Source organism: Wyeomyia smithii, chromosome 1, assembly GCF_029784165.1.
Source record: "Wyeomyia smithii strain HCP4-BCI-WySm-NY-G18 chromosome 1, ASM2978416v1, whole genome shotgun sequence".
In the NCBI taxonomy this organism is placed as follows: Eukaryota; Metazoa; Arthropoda; class Insecta; order Diptera; family Culicidae; genus Wyeomyia; species Wyeomyia smithii.
Genome location: NC_073694.1, coordinates 96,837,538 through 96,859,886, shown reverse-complemented (window position 1 = coordinate 96,859,886; position 22,349 = coordinate 96,837,538). Strand labels below are relative to the sequence as shown.

The window sequence follows — 22,349 nt, the reverse complement described above, 5'->3', positions numbered from 1 at the left end:
TTCCGTAATTGTTATGATGCACTGAAGCCACAAATCGACCTCAGACAACATTTCGAATTGTAAGATGGCGACTACCGGTGTCTGGAAAACAGCCGAAAATGACCAAATACCACCCAATATAAGTGTTTCTTCAACCAGATTGATGCTTAGAGGCCAAAAATTGTCTCCTAATGCCACTTTGAAATCCAAGATGGCGACTTCCGGTCTCTGAAAAACAGCGCAAATGACCAAATACCACCCAATATGGATATTTCCGGGATTGTTATGATGCACTGAAGCCACAAATCGACCTCAGACAACATTTTGAATTGTGAGATAGCGACTTCCGGTGTCTGGAAAACAGCCGAAAATGATCAAATACCACTCAATATGAGCGTTTCTTTAACCAGATTGACGCACGGAGGCCGAAAATTGTTCCGGTGTCTGGAAAACAGCCGAAAATGATCAAATATCACTCTATATGAGTGTTCCTTCAACCAGATTGACGCTCAGAGGCCAGAAATTGTTTACAAATGCCATTTTGAAATCCAAGATGGCGACTTCCGGTTTCTGAAAAACAACTGAAAATGACCAAATACTACCCAATATGGGTATTTCCAGGATTGTTATGACGCACTGAAGCCACAAATTGACCTCAAACAACAATTTAAATTCTGAGATGGCGACTTCCGGTGTCTGGAAAACAGCCGAAAATGACCAAATGAGTGTTTCTTGTTATGAGTGTTTCTTCAACCAGATTGACGCTCAGAGGACAAAAATTGTCTCCTAATGCCATTTTGAAATCCAAGATGGCGACTAACGGTTTCTGAAAAACAGTGGCGAACAACCAAATACCACCCAATATGGGTATTTCCGGGATTATTATGACGCGGCCTGGGATAGGTCCAGACACAGTGTGAGGCAATGTAATTTGACTCTCGCACTGTGGCCTGGGAAGAAAAACATTAGCCGGTTTTATGCACTGGGACAAGTGCATTGGCTCGGCTATGCAACTTATGAAGTTCGGAATAATTTATTGACGGAAACAAACATGACCCAGTTTCAACTGTTGGACATGTTCGTCTAACTTGTGGGAATGTTAAGGATTGGTTAATCGTTTTGGGACTTGTGGGAAATCTTGAGTGGTTTGGTAATTACTTTATTTGGAAGGCTTGCGTGTGGGAAACAAAGTGAGACTTTGCTTAGGTTTTTCTTGGGAACCAGAGAGAAAAAGGTACTTTTGGATTTTGTTACTAATTTATGATCTTGGGAAAAGTTATTAGGGATTTTGTGGAAAGAATGTTGAAAAGGTTCTTGAATATTGAATATATGATCTTGAATATATGACACCATCCCTCCAAGAGAAACATAAATGTGAAAACGGAGTGAGAACATTTATTGTTGTCAACATGTCTATATAAATTTGAAAAAATTGAGTGTGGTATGTTTCCTTACAAAAGATTTTGATTTGATTATAAAAAATAACTATCAGTAAATACAATGGTTTTGTTTATTAATTTGAATATTTGGTTAAAGATAGATGATACAAACAGAATAAAATACGAATTTTATGTTCTTATTAAAACGATTTTTGTGAACTATTATTGTATGGTTTGATTTAATATTTTTTATTTTACAATTTGGATCTAAAAGTTCTTCTTCTATATATGGACCTTCATAAAATGGATCCAGTTTTCTTCTATTTTCGATCTCCAAATAAACTGTATCATTTTGTTGTAATCGAATTGGATTTGAATCGGGTTCTGCTGTAGCTACTCTTTTTACTTTTTGTTCAATTAATTTATTCCTTGCTATTTCGTTTGATTTTTGCAGCTTAAACTTTAATTCTTTGCTATATTGTTCAAAATTATATATTGGTTCTGTTCCATGTTCAAATGTTTCTTGTGGTAATTTAGCTTTATTTCCAAAAACTAGCTCATGAGGAGAAAATCCATGATCTGTATGTGGTGTAGTATTATAGTTGAAAGCATAAAATTTTAACCATTAATCCTAATCAGATTGATGCTCGTTAACGAAAGATCTCAGATATTCATTTAAACATCTGTGATTTCTCTCGAGCGCTCCGATTGTCTGAGGATGATAAGCTGTACTAAATTTTTGTTTGATATGTAATATTTTACAGATCTGATCAAAGACTTCATTGTTATATTCTGTTCCTTGATCGGATCTTAAAGTTAAAAATGTTCCATATGTTAGTATGAAATCATTAACCAACGCTTTAGCGATAACATTTGCTTCTTTGGTTGGTACTGGTATTAATATAACGTATTTTGTTAGATCGCATTGAATAGTCACTGTGTATCTATTGTTATTATTACTTTTAGGTAAAGGACCAGCTGTATCTATTGATATAATTTCGAATGGGAACGATGGAGTTGTAGTTACTATCTGTTTTTCTTTTGTATGCTTTATGAGTTTGTTTCGTTTGCATAATTCACAGGCCTTGATGAACTCTGCAATCGATCTTTTCATATTATTCCATTTGTAAATTTCCCTTATTTGAAGATATAACCTATGTTGTCCTACGTGTCCTCCTGTAGGTGTGTAATGATAATCGTGTAATATTTTCTGTATTACTTCCTTTTTTTGTAACCATCATTGGTGGTTTATAAATTACGATTTGTGTAGAATACACTAGTGTATTGGCCATATTTTTAAAATTTTCGATACAATTCATTTTGAATATTTCGCCGTTAGTCGACAGCGCTATTTTTTCTTGTTTCATTTTCACTATGATAACCTCTAATTTCAGAAGAGCAGGTTCTAAAATTTGACTTCCGTTATTTAATTGTTGATGCACTTGTGCAACAATTTTACTATTTTTCTTGATTATAAACTTTAATTCATTTGCGATGACAATTGTTTCTAACTCAAGTAATTTTGTAGGGTATATCCTACCAGGGACTTCTTCTCCTAGGTATCCCTAGGAGTGGCCGTGTCCCGGTTCTACACTCTACCTGTTTTTCATTTCTTTCGGACTAAGCTAAAATGTACCGTATGACAAAATCCTACGTGACGGAACATAAGGTATTTTCTGCGCGGGGTGTGATGCCACATCTGCCACCCCGCCTAGTTTGCCATTATCTAGAAGAGGTAATGGTCACATGGTCTGTTCTGACGGCCGCTAGGTGTGCTTTTTTTATTATAATTATTTTCGCGTTTTCATGAAACTATGTACATATTCGTTTTCATGATATTTCTTCTTTCCTTTGCACGTAAAATTCAATTAATTACAATGGCGCTACATATCATTTCTACATAAATTAGCGTTTTCAGACATGGATTTTCTTCAAAACAAATTGTCAAATGTTCGCTCGCCTGGTGCGCTGCGCCTTGTAGATATCCGCTGCTTGGCCGTCGTATTCAAGCGACGGGTTACAGGGGGTTAAATTATTGAGAACTGGCGCAGAGGGTCCAAAGCCCCTGAAAAGGAGGATGGTTGTAACAGCTCTTAACCATGGCTGTTACGTAAAATAATGGTTAAACCCCTAAGCTAAGGTGTGACGCGACCCGTGCCGAGAGATGAATGGTGGTGGGGGGGTTAATAAATTCCCAGCCGCTAACGGAGCCTGTGGAATACCTGGCGCCCTTCCACAGTAACCTAGCCTTCTGCGTTAGGCTATCGTGACACGCAGATGACCCCTTCTTTCGTGGCAAACTCGTGGGACTAAAAACTGGAGTTTAACAATTTTTCAAAAAAGGGCCCCGGCAACCTCAACCTGTCGGAACAAATGGAGCCAACACACTCCATGGCGTGCAGCCCCACAAGGCTGCACGCTACAGGCAGAACCGAGGAGATGGAACTGGAGATGGATTTCAACCTCGACAGCGAATCGCTGGACGGAGGACCTTCAGTTTAATCACTAATCCTCGGTTCGCCAAGCGGGAAAGAAGAGAGCCCGACGGACAGTCTTCCCGATCCGGAGACACAGCCGATTGACAAGGGGAAACCTAAGTCACCTCGTGCTGATGTCAAACGGCTCTCCCAATCGCAACGGCGGCGTCTTAAAAGACTGCTAAGCCTGGGTCACTCACGCGAGGAGGCCATAGGCATAGCTCGTCAACCAGTCGACCAAGCTGACCGCTCAGGTCAGGTCGCAACCAAGCGACAGCGGTCGACTGAGACAGCGTCGCCAAACACAAGCGCTAAGGGCCCGAGCAGCAAAAAGCCCCGGGACTTGGCTTGCGCGGAGCCCCCTGCACCGCGACAAACGTCAGGGGTAACATATAGGGAGATGCTGGAGGCCACGAGCCTGTCTATCACAACGATAGACTATCCAGCCTCCCTACTTACCCCTGAACAGTTAAAAACTGTTCGAGATGCCATTCTGGACTGCATTGCGGACCAGGAGTCACCGGCCATCAGGCCCAAGTTTAGGAGCTGCCGCCTAAAAAACGGTACCCTACAACTTGACTGTGCCGACAACGACACAGTTAGATGGCTGGAGACCGCGGCGTCTTCTCTCATACCGTGGGAGGGAGCACACCTTAGTGTCTTTCGCACGAAGGACCTGCCGACGGCCCTAAAATTTGTAGGGTACTTCCAGGACAGTGTGGACACCACAAATGAGAGAATTCTCCGTCTTCTCCAAAATCAGAACGACGGTTTCTCCACACGTGCATGGCGAGTATGTCATCGCAACGTTACTGGAGAGACTGTCGAATTGATGGTGGAGCTGGACCAACAGTCTGCTAACCTCATAGCGGCACAGAGCTTCCTGCTGAACTACAAGTACGGCAAAGCACGCATGCGGCAGGTTGGCAGAAAGTCCTCAAACACAGGCGCGAAAGGTTCTGGTGCGAAGGCAGGAACGGTACGCTCGGAGACTCCCTCAGGGAGTGTACCGCTACCACCTGCTCGACGCACTCCCGCGATAGCGAAGAAGGTTCTGTCGAAAAATCGAAAGAGGAGTAAGCGTGAGCATCTGAACAGTCGCGACTCTCAGAGCCAAATTCCGCCGCCTAAACGTGAGAGTAGCACTTCTGTCGCCTACTGTCTGCTGCAACGGGAGCCTGTTGCTGAGGGTATGCAGACTACCCATCCCAGCGTCACCGCTGATGGCAACCGTCCGCCAATCGGATCTCAACTAGATCCGACGAAGGACGCGCTGCCAACAAAATGAGCAGCATACGCTGCGTTCAGGTGAACCTCCATCACGCAAAGGGCGCCTCTGGTGTTCTTTGCCGGAGGTTCACCAAGGATCAGCTATCCGTGGCGCTGATCCAGGAACCATGGGTCCACGACACAAGGATCCTTGGCTTAGCCAACACAAACAGTAAGTTGGTCTATTGTAATCAACAGTCAAATCCCAGGACTGCAATTCTGCTGAACAGAAACATTAAATTCGTTCCCATTACAGAGTTCATCCAACAGAATTTGGTTGCCATTGCGGTGGAAGTCCCGACAACCAACGGCACTCAAGAAGTAGTTGTTGCCTCCGCTTACTTCCCGGGGGACGAGGACGATATACCGCCATCCGAAGTCGCAGCACTTGTGCGATACTGCCGAAGCATCAACAAGCCACTCATCGTCGGCTGCGATGCCAACGCGCATCACACAGTCTGGGGCAGCTCGGATGTCAACACTCGAGGTGAGTACCTACTTGAATACCTTACTTCTAACAGTGTTAATGTATGCAATGTGGGAAACGAGCCAACTTTCAGTAATGCTATTAGACAAGAGGTCCTAGATCTCACTCTATGTAGCGCCTCGATAACGGAGAAAGTCAAGAACTGGCATGTCTCTGATGAACCCAGTTTATCAGACCATAGACACATCAGATTTGACGTCGAGGCTACTCCTCTGAGAAGAGAACATTTCAGGAATCCTAAGAAAACCAACTGGAACTCTTTTAAGGAACATTTGGTCAATTCGAGATCATCCTGCCACCAAAATATTCGAACTCCAGGTGAACTGGACATCGCAGCAAGTGACCTACAGCACAGGATCACGGAAGCTTTTATGTCAAACTGTCCGTTAACAAATCGAACAGTCTGCCGTGATGTGCCCTGGTGGAATGAAACTCTCAGCAACCTTCGTCGGGAAGCTAGACGCTTGTTCAGGGCTAAAATCACGTCCAACTGGGAAGCCTATAGAGCATCCTTTACAAAATACAACGCTGAGCTACGCAAAGCCAAAAGGAGGTCTAGAATTCGATTCTGTGAGACATTCAGACTCTACCTGAGGCAACGCGACTGCAAAAAGCGATGTCCAAAGATCACACGAATGGTCTTGGGCAGTTGAAAAAGGAAGATGGTAGTCTGACTGTCACCACCAAGGAAACGCTGGATGTTCTTATGAACATTCACTTTCCTGGATCGACAGCAATCTCCGGTTCGAACGTCGAAGAGTTACAGAGCCTCGAATCCAGACGCATAACGTCACGTGACTCCGCAGCGCTCGCTCGTAGAATTTTCACGGAGACTTCTATCAACTGGGCACTAAGCTCTTTTGAGCCTATGAAGTCACCAGGACCGGATGGCATTCTACCAATCTTTCTACAAAAATCGGACGGAGTCGTTATGTCCGAACTCATCAGCCTCTTTCGAGCCAGCTTTACTATGGGACATATCCCGGTCAACTGGCGGAACGTTAAGGTGGTGTTTATACCAAAGCCGGGCAGAAAAGACAAAACATTGCCCAAAGCTTTCAGACCTATAAGTCTGACGTCAACTCTTCTCAAGTTGATGGAGAAAATTACGGACAACTACATCCGCAGTGAGTTTCTGAAGGAGTTACCCTTACACAAGCATCAATATGCTTATCAACAGGGTAAATCTACTGAAACCGCTTTGCATTGCCTAGTGACGAAGATCGAGAAGTCCTTGAAATATAAAGAGACAGCGGTCTGCGCTTTTCTTGATATTGAGGGAGCTTTCGATAACACGTCCTTTGCATCAATTTACACGGCTCTACAAAATAAAAGAGTCGACGATACTACAATGAGCTGGATCCAAGCAATGCTTTCGAGCAGGAAGATCACAGCTGCATTGGGGGATACGTCTGTCACAGTAGGAGCAGTGAAAGGGTGTCCTCAAGGAGGAGTTCTCTCTCCACTGCTATGGTCACTGGTGGTAGACGTTCTCCTAACCAAGCTATCACAGCTGGGCTTCGAAGTCATTGGATATGCTGATGATATAGTCCTTATTGTTCGGGGAAAATGTGATGCAACTCTATCTAGTCGTATGCAAACGGCACTTAACACCACCTCTCAGTGGTGCTCAGAAGAAGGGCTGAACATTAACCCCGTTAAAACGGTCATTATACCATTTACTAAGCGAAGAATGCACACAATCATTCCTCCGCTACTGAATGGGGTAAGACTATGTTTCAGTAATGAGACCAAATATCTTGGAATCATTCTGGATAAGAAGCTGAACTGGACTGCTCACCTAGACTACGCTATCAAGAAGGCAACTTCAGCTATCTGGGCTTGCAGTACACTGTTTGCCAAGACCTGGGGGCTAAAACCACAATTAGCGCTCTGGTCTTACATCACCATTGCTCGGCCACGTATAACCTACGCAGCCCTCGCATGGTGGCCTAAAGTAAATGAAAAGACAGCTCAGGCGAAACTAACCAAAGTCCAACGATTGGCCTGTCTCTCAGTTACCAGTGCCCTGCGCACAACACCGACAGCAGCCTTAGAGGCCTTGCTTTGCTTACTTCCTCTACATCTCCATGTGAAGAAGGAAGCAGAGCTTGGCGCACTAAGGCTGCAAAGAAATACAACGATGCTCGAAGGTGACCTAACGGGTCACCTAAGCATCCTAAAGGAGTTTAAGCTGACACCTTTAGTAACAACAGTCTCGGACTGGATGGAAGCGAAGCCAAACATGGACGTTCCATATATAGTGATCGACACAGATCGCTCCATGTGGAACAATGGAGGGCCGAGTCTTCCATCGGGCACAATCCGCTTCTACACGGATGGCTCAAAAATCGGACCCCAGACTGGTTCAGGGATCTACGGACCAGGTATAAAGGCCACTATCTCAATGGGTAAGTGGCCAACCGTCTTTCAGGTGGAGGTATACGCAATATATATCTGTGCTATAACATGTCTACATCGCAAATATAGACATGCGAAAATCGGAATCTTTTCGGACAGTCAGGCGGCACTAAAGGCATTAAAGTCTGCTACATGTGTCTCCAGACTAGTCTGGGAGTGCATCGCAACACTCAGGGAACTCTCCCACCTCAGCAAAGTTATGCTACTTTGGGTACCCGGTCACTGCGGAATCGAGGGAAATGAATATGCCGACAGCCTCGCAAGACAAGGATCTGCTCAGCAATTCATTGGACCGGAACCGTTTTTGGGTACTTCCACATCCGCCATCAAAGGCGAACTAAGTACATGGGAAAAGCTAAAGATAGCATCTCAATGGCAACATGCGCAGGGTTGCAGGCAAGCTAAACAGTTTATCTACCCTAACCCTACGGTTACCAAACGGCTACTTAGTTTAACTCGTAGTGAACTACGCATCATCACGGGACTTCTCACTGGACACTGTCCTGCTCTTTATCATTTAATAAAAATCGGCAAAGTCCTAACCGACTATTGTCGCTTTTGCAACGCTGAACCTGAGAGCTCAGCGCATTTGCTTTGCTTTTGCGGGGCTCTTGCTTCATCGAGGTTTAACTTCTTTGGAAGTTACCTCTCAACTCCATACCAGGTATCCCAAAACGGTCACAGGTTTCATCAACCATGTAGTTCCGGATTGGGGCACAGGCTTACAACCAACTAGCTCAACTCCATCAATGAGTTCGAGCATCTTGTAATCTGTGTAAAGTAATCGGGACCAGCCACAAAAGACAAACATTCCTGTCGCAGTGGCGCTTTCTACCCCATGCCCTTCAGGCATACAAAAAAAAATACAGGGGGTTTGAAACGGGAGGGTGCGTCTGGCAGTAGAGGTTCTCATCGGGTGGTTGTGGTGTCATCCTCGCGAACTCATCTTTAAGGCTTCATCGGGTTATTTACAATAGTTCAATGATTACCATTGCATTTTAATTAAGGCTGCAGTTCAGCTGGTTGTTTTACGATTGTCCAGAGTGTGTTGTTGAACTTCAATGTTAGGTTAGCCGTGTCCCTTTGACATAGATCGGCTGTATTTTTGTTTGGCTTTTAGTATTGTTACGCACCGTGTGGCGAAAAGATTTGCGATTGCCACTGGCTGTTGCATAATGCAGTCACTTGGTTTATCATCTTTACCTGTCTGCGCGGGGTGTCCAATTACCCGCTAACATATGTGCGCACACTTTCAAATCGTAGTGCGGAAAGAACATAGTTGATTAAACACGGGCAAAATTTTATAGCGTCATTTTGCTTGTTTGGCCTTGACCTCTAATCCTTATTCGTAGAAGTCAATAACTCTCAATGAGTAATATATATTTGGAACAAATTATTACGCACTTCGCTGCGTAGTTTCATGTATTCGTCTTCGCGCTGAAGTCTCGATTCTGGCTCGGCCATGAGCCGCATTGATTGAGTTCTGTTGTACATCTTGCCTCTTCAGGGGTCGAAAACTGGATGCTGCTCGTCTCCTCTTGGTAATATCGTTTGACTTTACCTCCATCTCGACCATAGACACCCGCCGTTTAACTCCCCTCGCAACCGTCTGCTTTCCTTTTTCGCGCTGTACTAGGCATCATGGCATGCTCCCATCTCAGCATCCGTTGTAATCACCTCGGTCGTCTTCGATGATCGGGAACTCGTCTCGTTGTCAATTCTTAGATGCTAGTTGCCCTACTTAGCAAGTGGTGCATTATTTTTTGCCATTATTTCATCAATTCTTTTTTTCGTTTTGTTACTTTTTCCACTTGCTGTTTAAAATTACTGTTCACTCGCGTACGGGCTTCTTACATTCTATTATCTACTTTACGCTTCTGCTTACAATCTAGGCCCGTATTATTCTTCTTCTCGGATGACATAATCTGGTTTCTCTTCCCCTACTAAGTTGTACATCTCTGTTAGTATTCAATTTTACAAACATAACATTCCAAATGTGCATTGTTTACTAAGTTTTTTCTTATCATACATTCTCTAACTTTGGTATTCGATGTTTTTTTTTGTTTTACATTAAAAATCATTTCGACACGTATCAATCCATTTCTCTGTATTAGGCTTTTCTTTCCGCGTTAAAATATCAGTTTAACTTGTCTTGTGGCCCACTATTACCTTTTTTTCATTAAATGTTCTTCAAATAACTTTCTTCAATTGTATAAAATAGCTTAAATGCTTCGCTTTGGTCACCTATCTGCTTCATCTTGCTTTCTCTTCAAATATTTTCTTTCATTTTCTTAATTTTTTTTCGATTTACATAAAGTGAGTCTGTTTTGACATAATAGATTATGCTTTCATCTCTTTATCTTTGTTTCATCATGTTTTCTTCGAACAAACCGCATCGGTTCAATCTTTTTTTTCCTTTTGTCAGGTATTTTCTGTCTGTTTCATAAATACATCTTTTCATTGTACAAACCGCATTAATAAAATATTCATCGTTTTCTTCTGTCTTCATATACATGTTCGTCTAATACCTGGCGTCTTCTTAACACCTCATATCATTTTCTATTTGCACTAAAAAGTCTCGTCACTTTCTCTTCTGCTTTATTCTTTAATCTTTTGAACCTCTTTCTGAATCTGTAATTATTTAATTTTCGAATCGTCTCTTGCTACTGACATACTCACATTACTTACACATGATTCCTGAAAGATAAGAAGGTTAGGAAATAAAAGAAAAATCTCGCACACTCACTCATTCTGGGTTAATTACTCCCTTGTTTACCCTTTCAGTCAGCATTCACCTCAACCATTCCGGGTTAATTACTCCCGATGTATACACTCACACAACCTTAACTAATGAAAGAATAGTTGGAATCCCTTAAAGTCAGTAGTCTTTTCGTCTGGAAAGTTCAGCCCTCTTTTCAAATGTTATTCCTAGTTCTATTGTTGTCCGTCATTTAAGTCATCTCCATCGCAAAAAAATTCCCAATACAGCATCCATCGATTTTCTTCTTCGTTTTCTTTTTGAGCCAATACCTATCAAACCTCGTTTTCATGAGGTCTTTTGTTCACTATAATTTCTTTCCCATGTTAACATTTGCATTTTACAAAAGAAAACAAATGCTGTTCAACAATTCTTTTAAGTCTTTTTTTCCATTACAATCATCCAGATCATTCTAGTAATATGAATTCTCCAAGTTTTTTGTTTATTTAACTTTTATCGGCGGCGTTCCTCGTCCCTCACGCCTTCATTCGTGTTTGAATTTTTCCAACTGTGTCATGCCATTTAACTAATATCATCAAAGGCTGTATATCTCTTTCGGCGACTTATTCCATTATCATCACGCCATTTCTTTCTTTAAACCCTGTCACGCCTTTTGACTCCTGTTATTAAAAGGTGTTTTGACGACTTTTGTGTTTTTCATCCCAATAAAACATTCATCTTCTGAGGCGACTTTTCGTATTTCTTCACGCCTACATTTAATTTCCTCTGTACACTTTGATTTCTCGTCTCGCAGACATTAAATATTCTCTTTTTTTCATTCATCAATAATTTTGACCCCTAGCTTATGCAACTTACGGCCGGCTCTCGTTAATGCGATTCTGTAGTCACCGATGGAAAAAAATCGCTTCTAGCGACTAATGAATACGTATAACCAAGCCTATGATGCGTTGACATCGTCGTCAGTGTGCGAGTTATTCTTATTCTTCGCACATTTGCAAACAGACCTCCATGGTAGGTGAATAACGAAGATCACAATAGAGCACCATATAAAAAAAATCGTTACTGGTGCACTCTCTCCGCCTTCCTTCTTACGATGTACTTTTCATTGTGGGAGCACGCAATATATGTTATTCTCTTTGTGCACAGCTGAGAATATAAAGTTAGTCGCGTTATGAACAAGTAATGAATAAGAGAAATTGGATCGTAAATATTTACTCAGTGATGGGGATTTTTTTTTCAAGAAAGAGAGTTCGTGTTTTCCTACTCTCACTCAACTCAACGGGGTTTTCTTTGGTGGTAGCTGGTAGGTGCAAGCGCAAGTGCAAATTGCTAGTTGGTTAGAAGCTTTTGACGGTATAAGGCGTCAAGATGGACAAAGGGCTAAAAAAAATAATGTATCCGAAAAAGTTCGGCAAATGTTTGTGGCGGAGAATGGCAATTTCCGGTGCACGGCGGTGGAAAATTGTAGCTATCGGCCAAAAGTCAATAACGTTACGAACTGCCATCGTAACTTTTTCTCTCTCAGTTTGCCATGATCAGACCACAAATATTTAGCTAACCTTTTATAGTGTTTTCATAACAAAAAATGAGATTTCGGAAATATTAACTTAAACAACTTTTTTAACAATTTTAAATTTCGTGTATTGATAATGTAAAGCAATGCCTTGGTGCTACATTCCGTCTTGAAGTTTGAACTTCTGTTTATTATACACAGACTTCGCAGCCAACTGTTGAGTGTACAGGACAATTGCGGGGCTAGAGCTACGATCCTTCTGACACTATTAGTTTTCCCCGAGCTGGAGAGAGAGAGAGACTTTTTTATTTCAAATAAAGTTGTTCCTTGATCATTGACAAAATTGATCTTTCTGACGTAGAATACGTCTTACGGCAACATATATAGGGGTTCAACTTCAATACAGGGATCCAATTTCGAAAACCGAAAACATGGAGAGCGTCACGAAAATTGTCCAATTTCAAACGTTCTAAACTCAGTCAGTTTTCAACCGATTTCCGTCATTTTTGCAGCAATCGATTGGAAAATCATTTAAGCAACCGTCCAAATGCAGAAAATTGTAATCTGACTGTTCGAACTATTGTACTATTGAAAATTGTTGAACCTTGCCGAAACGTAAATGTCGACCTTTGATTGGTTGCTTGCTGCCTTTCCCTAAAAAGGACGACAGAATGGAGTACCTAGTTAGCCAGGAATGCATTCGTTGGGCTATATAAGAGACTGCTTCTCCTCAAGCAATCTCAGTTTACTAGCAGCAGGCAGCAGCGGCGGACAGTAGCAGCGATGGCAGTGGGCAAAGGCGGCGTGGAGCAGCAGCTGGCAACAGCGGCGGCGGTAGTGGTTAGCTGCAGAACCTAACTTTTTCAGTTCGGCTCCCTTTTGATCTGAGTTGGACCCCACCAGTGGTAATTCAATTCAGATATCGTTGGGTGAATACAGCCAGAAATTAAATGAGACTCGCACCGCCAGGTGGTTTGAGAAGCCACCATCTTCCAGGGTGTATATATATAGGGTGTGTGCACATATATAACGTGTGTGAATATTTATAGCGTGTGTCGCTAGCGTGCGTGGCTAGCTATATAGCGCGTGCATGTCTATAGCGTGCGTGGCTTGCGTGTGCATGGTTATATAGTTTCTGTGCTTGTCTATAGCGTGTCTGTGCATGTCTATAGCATGTCTGTGCATGTTTATAGCGTGCGTGGCTAACTATATAGCGTGTGTGCATATCTACAGCGTGCGTGGCTAGCTATATAGCGTGCGTGACTAGCAGTATAGCGATAAAAATTATCATATATAGTTTCAAATAAATCATCTCATGTTGATTTCACACAGTAAATCATTCAGAAGTAAATCAAAAATTTGCCATGTCAAAAAACAATATTCAGTTGTCGATAAATGGCATTGACAAACATTATTAACCTCTTTTGACTTCAGCTAAGCCTCAAAGTTTACTGAGTGTATTTTTACATTTATTTGAAGAATGTTTGCGCCAGTGAACCTGAATCACATAATTTTTCGCTCAGGTCCTACTATTTGCAGCGATCAGTTTTAAAATTATCTACGCTACTGCAAACTGCAGAAAATTGTTCGTATTAAACCTAGGTTACCGGGAATGCACTATTGGCCCTCATCGTAGCCACTGCCTAAATTAAGCTTTCTCAGTGCAACTTGTTACAAAAGACAGCCACAAAACAATACAATTTCATTCTTGTTTTGAATATGGCGTCAAGTGAAACTGCGTAGCTGCACATAGCTTCTGCTGTTGTTCTTTGTCGTTACCGGTGCCGTCTGTAGAGGTAAACGTCATCTGGAACAGAGAGACCATTAAATTGATTAACCCCATTGAGTGTATTCCCAAACCTATTGCAAGAAATACATTGACTTAAGACAGGCTGTCGTATTCTAGGTTAACTCTGCGGTCGTGTCTAATAAACAACCTCTTCAGCTTTTTCACGATGGGTAATTCCTTACATATAATTAGTTGGTGTTAAGTCAGATCAACATTTTAATAAAAACAAATTCTAGATTTACTACTCTTTGAATTTCGGAGTTTTCAAGCTTTTGTGCAATTTTGATGTTACGGGCCCGTTTGATTTATCACTAACAGCATGTTTCTTCTACTTGACCCATAATGGCCAAACAACATCTATCGTTACAAACCCAACCAACTTTTCAGAAACAAACCCCCTGTGGTCAATGAAAGCAAATAAATATGTTACCAAAATCGAACCATCGAACCGCACTGTGTCAACAGGGTGTGTTACAACTGATTCAATTGTGACGTACGGAGAACTTACAAAACAAATTTCTTCTAAATATGTATTAAGAATTTTTTCCTTACTGTTACAAGTGAATACAAATTTTAATAACAGTTCGAATATTTCCAAAACAAATAAAAACAAAGGTTCAAACTGTAACTGTTTTCAGTACAGAGCATATAGCTCTGAAACTAACCTTATAATCGTTGTGGCAATGCTTTTCGGTCGGAGGGCTGTGGAATGAGCGCGAAGCCTTTTAAGACCACTATTGTTGGCCCTAACTAGTGTTTCTTGAACTGGTATTCCGCGAACATTCGACTAATTGAAATCAGACCAATCAGGAAAAGCTTCGATGAGCTTTTTATCATACCAATTGTTTCTCCTCTGTTTTTCGAACTGTTGCGAAAGATAGAAAAAGTTTTAATGATTTGCAAAATATTGCAGATTGCCATATTTTGTTTGGATTTAAGTTGCATAACATTTTTACTAGGGTAAATATGTTTGTTAAATTAGCCGTTACAAATTTGATCTGTAAATACTTTATGTCATTTGTACTCAGAAATATAGAAAATTGAAAAGGAAGGGAAAAAAAGATTTGAGTTGTTATGCTTATATTCCAAGTTCCTTGTTGAATTTAGTATGAATAAACAAGTCCAGTGATAATAAAAATGTCGTTGCCAGCATATGTTTAATAAGAATGATAATTCTACAAACCTCTACAAATTTTTGCTAAAGATTTTGCTAAAGAAGCCTTATTTTACGGTGTTATTTCTGTACTTCTGTACAAATATATTCGGTTCAACACAATTGGCATACAGCACTAAAACCTGAACATCGCAGCACTGAAACGTGAAAATGCAGTATCAAAATCTGCAATAATGCATCCAAAACCAGTTCAAAAGCAAGTAAAGCATTATTCAAAGATTTTCAAAACTCCATCCCCTCTCACTCTTCCATAACGTTACTACCCAAATTAGTATGAGGAAAATATTCCATTCACTAATCATAACAGAACTAGTGAGTAATGTCATTGACGAAATCACAACGCAATACAACAAACGTATGATTTCTCGGTAACAAACATAGCACATTTTAATAACTGTTTGGCTGCTATAGAAAACCTGCTGAAAAAAATACCTTCCGAACTACTTACTCTCCTTCCCATCATCACCGCACCGCATCATCGCTGCTGCGTCACTGCGATGCGAGATGCAATCCAACCAACATTTATGGGACTCTCAATTATTCTTTTGCTTGTTGCTATCGTATTTTTCCTACGATGCGCCACGTACGAAGAGAGAATTACAACGGAGCAACGCGCATCACTCTATTCTCAGAGTTGTATGTAGTCAACTGTTGTATTTGTCATCTCCGAGTGACCAAGGCACCAACATTTTATTACGTATTGAGAGGATACAATTTTAGTCATGAACTGTGCACTTCATGATGTGCACAACTCAAGATGAAAAAACAATCAGCTCAAAATCATTTCATTTCCTTCACTGTCTGTAGTGATGCTTATTGGGCTTATTCTAAACCCGAATTCTTCGCGCTTCCTCTGAATTACTTAAAAAAAATACCTTCAGTCACGCTGTGGTGCTTGCTATCTTATTCCATCCAATATCGTATTCCATTAAATATATTCTGTCTGTTAACTTTGAAAGCATAGTTTAAGTTCATATAATCAGTCATAATAACGCTTAAGCCGGTTATTATAAACTTTTTCTAAGCGATTGCCATTTATAATCACTGTGGTCATTTCGCCTGGAATGTCCACTACTTCATATGGTCCCTTCCATATGTTCTGAAGCTTTTGACCCGCACCAGTCGCTACGGCCTTCACTAATACTTGTTCACCCCACATGGGTTTGTAATCATTAGATGATCTGTCGTAAATTTGTTTGCGGTTTCCTTTACTCTTTCTCAGGTTGGCTTGTGCGTTTGCATGTAAATTGTAAAATATTTTCTTCATTTCATGTGTGTATGATCATCTTTTTCGAGCTATCCGTCCGTACAATAATTCGAACGGCGTATATCCTGTGGACGAGTTTACTAATGTATTGTATTCAAAAGTGAAAAATGGTAACAACTCGTCCCACGTGTGTGGCTTTCCGCCAATAAATTGTCTCAAATATGTTTTCAACTCGCGGTTTGATCTCTCTACCAAGTTAGCTTGTGGATGATACGGGCTAGTAGTAATTTTCTTGATCTTTAAAATTTTGCACACCTCTTTCATCAGTGAGCTCACAAAATTTGCGCCGTTGTCTGTGACTAATTCCAACGGGGCACCGAATTTACAAATATAATTTTCTACGAAGGTCTTGGCTACCGTCTGGCTTTCTTGATTCTCCATTGGAGCGACAATTAGGTATCTCGTCAAGTCATCTTGCATGACTAGACCATAACGGTTTCCCATATCGGACTCGGGTAACACCACGATATCCATGTATAATTTCTCAAATGGCTCCGATGCGGTCGTGGTGATCTGCATCGGTATCTTGTTTGATCTTCCAATTTTGTTCTTTTGGCAAGAAACACACTGCCGAACGTAGTTGTCGATATCCCGTTTCATCGTAGCCCACGTAAAAAGTGTGCCAATTCTCTGGCGCATTCGTCGCGCTCCTACGTGCCCTCCTAAGGGTGCATCGTGAAATTCCCTTAAAATTGTTTCCACTTGATCTGGCGCAATTACTGTACGCTCGCTATTAGCATTATATAGTATTATTTGTTTTTCTAGCTTACCCGCTAGGAACTGAATCATTTGCAGAACCTCCTGCTGCTTGATTTTTCTGAAGGATATTAGGTGAATGACCCCGGCTGCCTTTACTGCCGCGGGGCTCTTATTGAAGCTATCCAAAAATTGTGAAAAAAAATTCCGGCAATCGATTAACGAGTTTTCACTGCCGTCTACTATAAAACCGCCTACCTTCTTGTCTTTAAATTTGAGTACACCATCCTCTACGTAATCTTTCAGTCCTTGTGACAGCTGATACAGTGTCTGAAGTTCTCTGTACGCCGTCCGACTGTTCAAAATGACAAGACGAGCTTCGATATTCCTGTCGTCCAATATTCTCTTCGAGACTTCCACCGTCTCACTTGGTATCAGGTCATTTGATAATGCCTGTGAAAAGTCATCATATGAAATGTTGACGAGTTGTTGCTCATCCTCGTCCTCAGCGATGTCCGCAATGTCTATGGCACTCAAATCTTGTATTGTGCCGTTCAAATCATCTGAAGCGTTCTTCTACTGCTCTAGCAGGCGTTTCTGCTGGCGCGTAATCATGGCTATCTGCCTGTGGGGTGAACTTTCTTGCCCCTGACACGTCCCATCTGACAAACGTGACAAAAAATCGGCGACTATATTTTCGCTACCTTGTTTATATCTGATGCTGCATTCCAAACCCTGCAACTTCAGTCTCAATCTTGTCAGCGTTGGAGATGTCTCTTTGAGCCTCCAAATAGCTATAAGTGGTCTGTGTAAACGATAAACTTTTGACCAAAAATGTAATGTTTGAAATATTCTATGGCCCATACAATTGCCAGTAGTTCTTTTTCGATGATATGATACCTGGTCTCTGCACCTACAAGCTCACGACTCGCGAATGCGATCGGCCGGTGCATGGATTTTTCATTCGACAGGACGGCTCCAATAGCACATTTGCTAGCGTCTGTCGTAATAACAAAAGTGTCTTGATAATCTGGCCGGACCAAAACTGGCTCTGTATTCAGCGCGTTTCTAAGGAATTCGAACGCTTCCTGACATTCTTTTCCCCACACAAATTTAGCGCCTTTCTTCAACAAATCATTCAGCGGCTTGCGCTTCTCCGCGATGTTGGGAATGAACTTCCCGTAAAAATTTATTGTTCCCAAAAATGACCTTATACCTTTCACGTTTGTGGGTGGCTTAAGGCTCTGAATGGCCTTAATATTTGCATTGGTGGGTTTTATGCCTTCTTCATCAACGACATGACCCAAATAGTCCAGTTCCTTTTTCAAAAACTGACACTTAGACGGTTCTATTTTCAAGTTATGTTTACACAAAGCTTGTAATACTTTTCGCAAGCTATCATTATGGTCGGTGATAGTGTCACCGAAAACTATAATATCATCGAGGTAGACAAATGCGTTCTCCTATCTCAAAAAGAACAGTATTTCATAGCATAGTATTCCCCTATCTCAAAAAAAACAGTATTCATAAGTTTTTGGAATGTTGAGGGACTGTTCTTTAACCCCATCGGCATTCGTGTAAATTCGAAGTGGCCTTTGGGAGTGGAAAACGCCGTTTTAGCCGCATCTCGGCGGTCGATCGGGACTTGATAGAAACCCGATTTTAAATCAATTGAGGAGAAATATTTTGCTCCTCCAACATTATCCAATATCTCATTTATAAGAGGTATTGGGTATACAAACGGCTTGGTAACTTCGTTCAATGATCTAAAGTCCACCACAATTCTGTATCTTTTATTACCGTCAGCATCCGGTTTCTTTGGTACACATAACACCGGTGCATTCCAGGGACTAGTGCTGGGTCTAATAATACCCTGCGCCCTCATTTCATCGATTTCCTTATTAATGTGCCGTTTCGTGGCTTCCGGAAATCTATATTGCCGCTTATTGATAGGCACCTCCGATGAAGTTTCTATCGTGTGTACGGCGGCGTCAGTAGTGTTTAACCTGTCGCCTTCGAAAAAGAAAATATCTGCATAGCTTTCAACCATATTCTTTACTGTCTTGAATTCCCTCTCAAGCAAGTGCGCCAAATTTAACACTTGCCGTAGTTTTTTAATTCTTGCAATACCTTATGACTCTGGTGTCAGCTTGTGCTCCAACAGGTCTAACTCGGATTATAGTATTCTTCGAGTCAAGAAAATTGTTCTTCGGCTCTTCATTCCGATATGTTTGGTGCTCTCTATTTATTTCGTTTTTGTCTACGTCAGCTTCATTGCGGGCTGTGTTGCTAGTATCTCGCAAATCGTTCTGCACCAGGACTCTATTTTTGGCTGCCACATAAACATGTCGACTAAGGACTTCCTCTTTGGACATACTCCACGGACTCAAGTCGTCCGGACTTGTGTTTTCGTGTTTTTTGAACACTATATAATCAAAATTATTTCCTATTTGAAGCGTATGCTTCTTTAAGAATTCTGCTCCGATTAATCCGTCGCTTGGCAAATTTTCTAATATATGAAATTGCGTCGGGATCAAAAAGTCTCCGACTATTAAATCCAACGTAATTGTACCTGAGGTTCGCACAATGATTCGGCCGATACCTCCAAAAGTGGTTACGTCCTGTGTATTTACCGGTACATTCAAAAGGTTTACAATGCGTGCATTATTTATATTCGCACATGCACCTGTATCTAAGATCAGGTTCAACGTAAATTTGACATTCTGCCTAGCCAGTAGGGTTAACATTAAGAACCCTCTGACATCGTAATATACTCGCTTAGCCACACAAGCACTGTTGTCTCTTACGTGATTGCATGCGGTCCTCCAATCGGCTATTTCTATATTGCTGGGCTCATCGTAGGGTTGTTGATATTTTATCGATATTTGATATTATCGATATTTGCTCGTCACAATATCAATATTTTTGACCGATATTGGCGCATTTGATATTATCGATGTTTCGATATTGCGACTCGATATTGCTGTCCGATATTCTCGGTTGCCATCAGGGGAGTGCTGCCGGCAAAATTTTGCCTACCGATCATAAATTTATCATGGCATCAAAATTAAATTTAAAATGCTTACACACAATATAAGATATTCATTGAAAGTGCACATTATACTGAAAACAAACGTTAAGCAGGGTGACACTCAAAACTCGAAATTAAATTCCCGGGTTTTTCCCGGTTTTTCCCGGTTCGTTCAAATATTTTTCCCGGTTATTTGTACTTCAGAATTCTGCATTTTTTCATACAGTTAAGGGTTAAAAAAGCGTGACTGTCGATTTACATCCCATTATCGAATTACATTCTAATATAGTCACTTTTTAAGCGTGTTCACGCTTATTATAATCCAGAGATATTGTTGCAGAAATTCGAAAAATGTGACGGACGTCATCTTTTTCAAGAGGATAACGTTTGCGGTAAAAAAAAATGGTACCCCGCCACGTCAAAAACGGACATCGTGCGGCACTTTGTAGACGCCTGGTATGCACGTTCCGGCATCTACAATATCTTGACACAATTGGACAACGATCAAAGCATCGGAAGAAAGCCCAGTTCTGGACGGCCAACGACCCTGAACGGCAAGAAGCTTCAAAGGATGCTGAAGAGGAAGACCGAGGGAAAAGTGGCTAAATCGCTGCGTGCACTTGGTCGGGAGGTTGGTGCATGCGGTAAAACAGTGAAAAAGTTGTTGGAAAACATGGGCATACATGTCAGGAAGCAGCAGTCCCGTCCACTGGTGCTAGTCTCGGAGCTGCAGGCAATGACGCAGGTTTAAGATGGTCAAGTCGATTTCCCTGGCAAATCGCGATGTGACAGTGGTAATGGACGACGAGACCTATCTAACCCTAGATGACAACGATTAGTAGGGCACTTTGTATTTTACCTCCCCTACGAAGAAAGTGAGCACCGAGGTGAAGTATATTCACAGACCAAGTTCCCCAAGAAGGTGCGGCTGTGGCTGACAATCAGCGAGAAGGGATGTCAAAGTTGCTCTTCTTTTGCTCCGGGCTGGCCGTGAACGAGGAAATTTACAGTACGAAGTGCCTGCCAGAAGTTGCGTCGTTTATCAAGAAATACCATAAGGGCGAAGACACGGTGTTCTGGCCAGATTTGGCGTCGGCCCACTACTCGAAGCGATCGTTGGAGGAGATGGAGAATTTCTGGGCATACTTGAAGCGCAAGATCTATTCCAACAATTTTGTCGCGAAAACGGAGGAGGAATTAATAAAAAACACAGAAAAAGCTTGAAAACATGCCTGCACGCAGGTTTTCGTCCGCCATGGCGAATGTTCCGGTTAACTGCCGGAAGGTCGCTCGCAGGGGCGTAGAATTTTTAAAACTTATAAACAACGCATATAATACTCATTACCGGGGACTCCTAGGCTAAATTAAGTTTGTAGGAACCGTTTTTACCTCAACCACCGAAGATTCAATATATAAAAGAATTACACTTAAACACATTAGCTTCAAGAGCACGGGCCGTAGCATTCTTCTTTCTGGCTTCTTCATCTTGATCTGAATTCTCCTTCTTCTTTGTCTTCAACAATTCAATATATCGGCTATGTGAAACGCGAGCGTAATAGATTAACGACTTGGTGATATCAATTTCGTCTCCACCACCGGCATCCTGTACTGCATCGTACACCAATCGCTGGATCAAAATCTCCTTAATAAACACGGTCAAGTTAGGACGTTTCTTGCCTAAATCAGCTATCAGATCTCTACAGAAAGTATCAAGGCGTTTTTCACTACGGCGGTAGGAAGTCAGCAATGTCTCCGTCGAATGCATACCCAACAGTTGTGAGTATTCTTGGCGAAATCTGTCAACTACAGTTCCCGCGAGATTATCTTTGTGAACCATTTGCTCTAGGCGAAATTCGAGCCGTTTGACTGCTACTTCCGGGGAGCTTACCGTGCTTAATTAATTTTCAAGAGAAAGATGAATAAAAACAAAACTGATATAAGCACTGTGAGAAATGAGTTAAATATACTGGCAGCCGGGGTGAGATTGTGCCATCCAGCCCGTGACCTGTCAGCCATCTCTTCCGGGTCAGAAGACCAGTCTTTCTTGGTCGTTTTCGAGAAAACTTATTCCAGGAATTTTAGTGATCGCCATGAGATAGCTGACAATCTCACCCCGGCTTGAAATATTCAGTGAAATTCCCGGTTTTT

At 41.7% G+C, this 22,349-nt stretch overlaps 1 protein-coding gene across 5 annotated transcripts in view; it reads right to left on the bottom strand.

Annotated features, from left to right (window-relative positions):
* LOC129717857 (protein ILRUN) overlaps positions 1-22,349 on the bottom strand; it is a 255,173-nt gene that overhangs the window by 78,957 nt on the left and 153,867 nt on the right. For 3 of the 5 annotated variants that reach the window (XM_055668084.1, XM_055668109.1, XM_055668116.1), the window contains exon 6: positions 13,626-14,051. The exons of the other annotated variants lie outside the window; for them this stretch is intronic. In XM_055668084.1, the coding sequence (XP_055524059.1) occupies positions 13,947-14,051 (105 nt within the window). In that variant the 3' untranslated portion in view covers positions 13,626-13,946. Of the gene's footprint in view, positions 1-13,625; positions 14,052-22,349 lie in introns of those variants that run through there. 5 annotated transcript variants of the gene reach the window in all.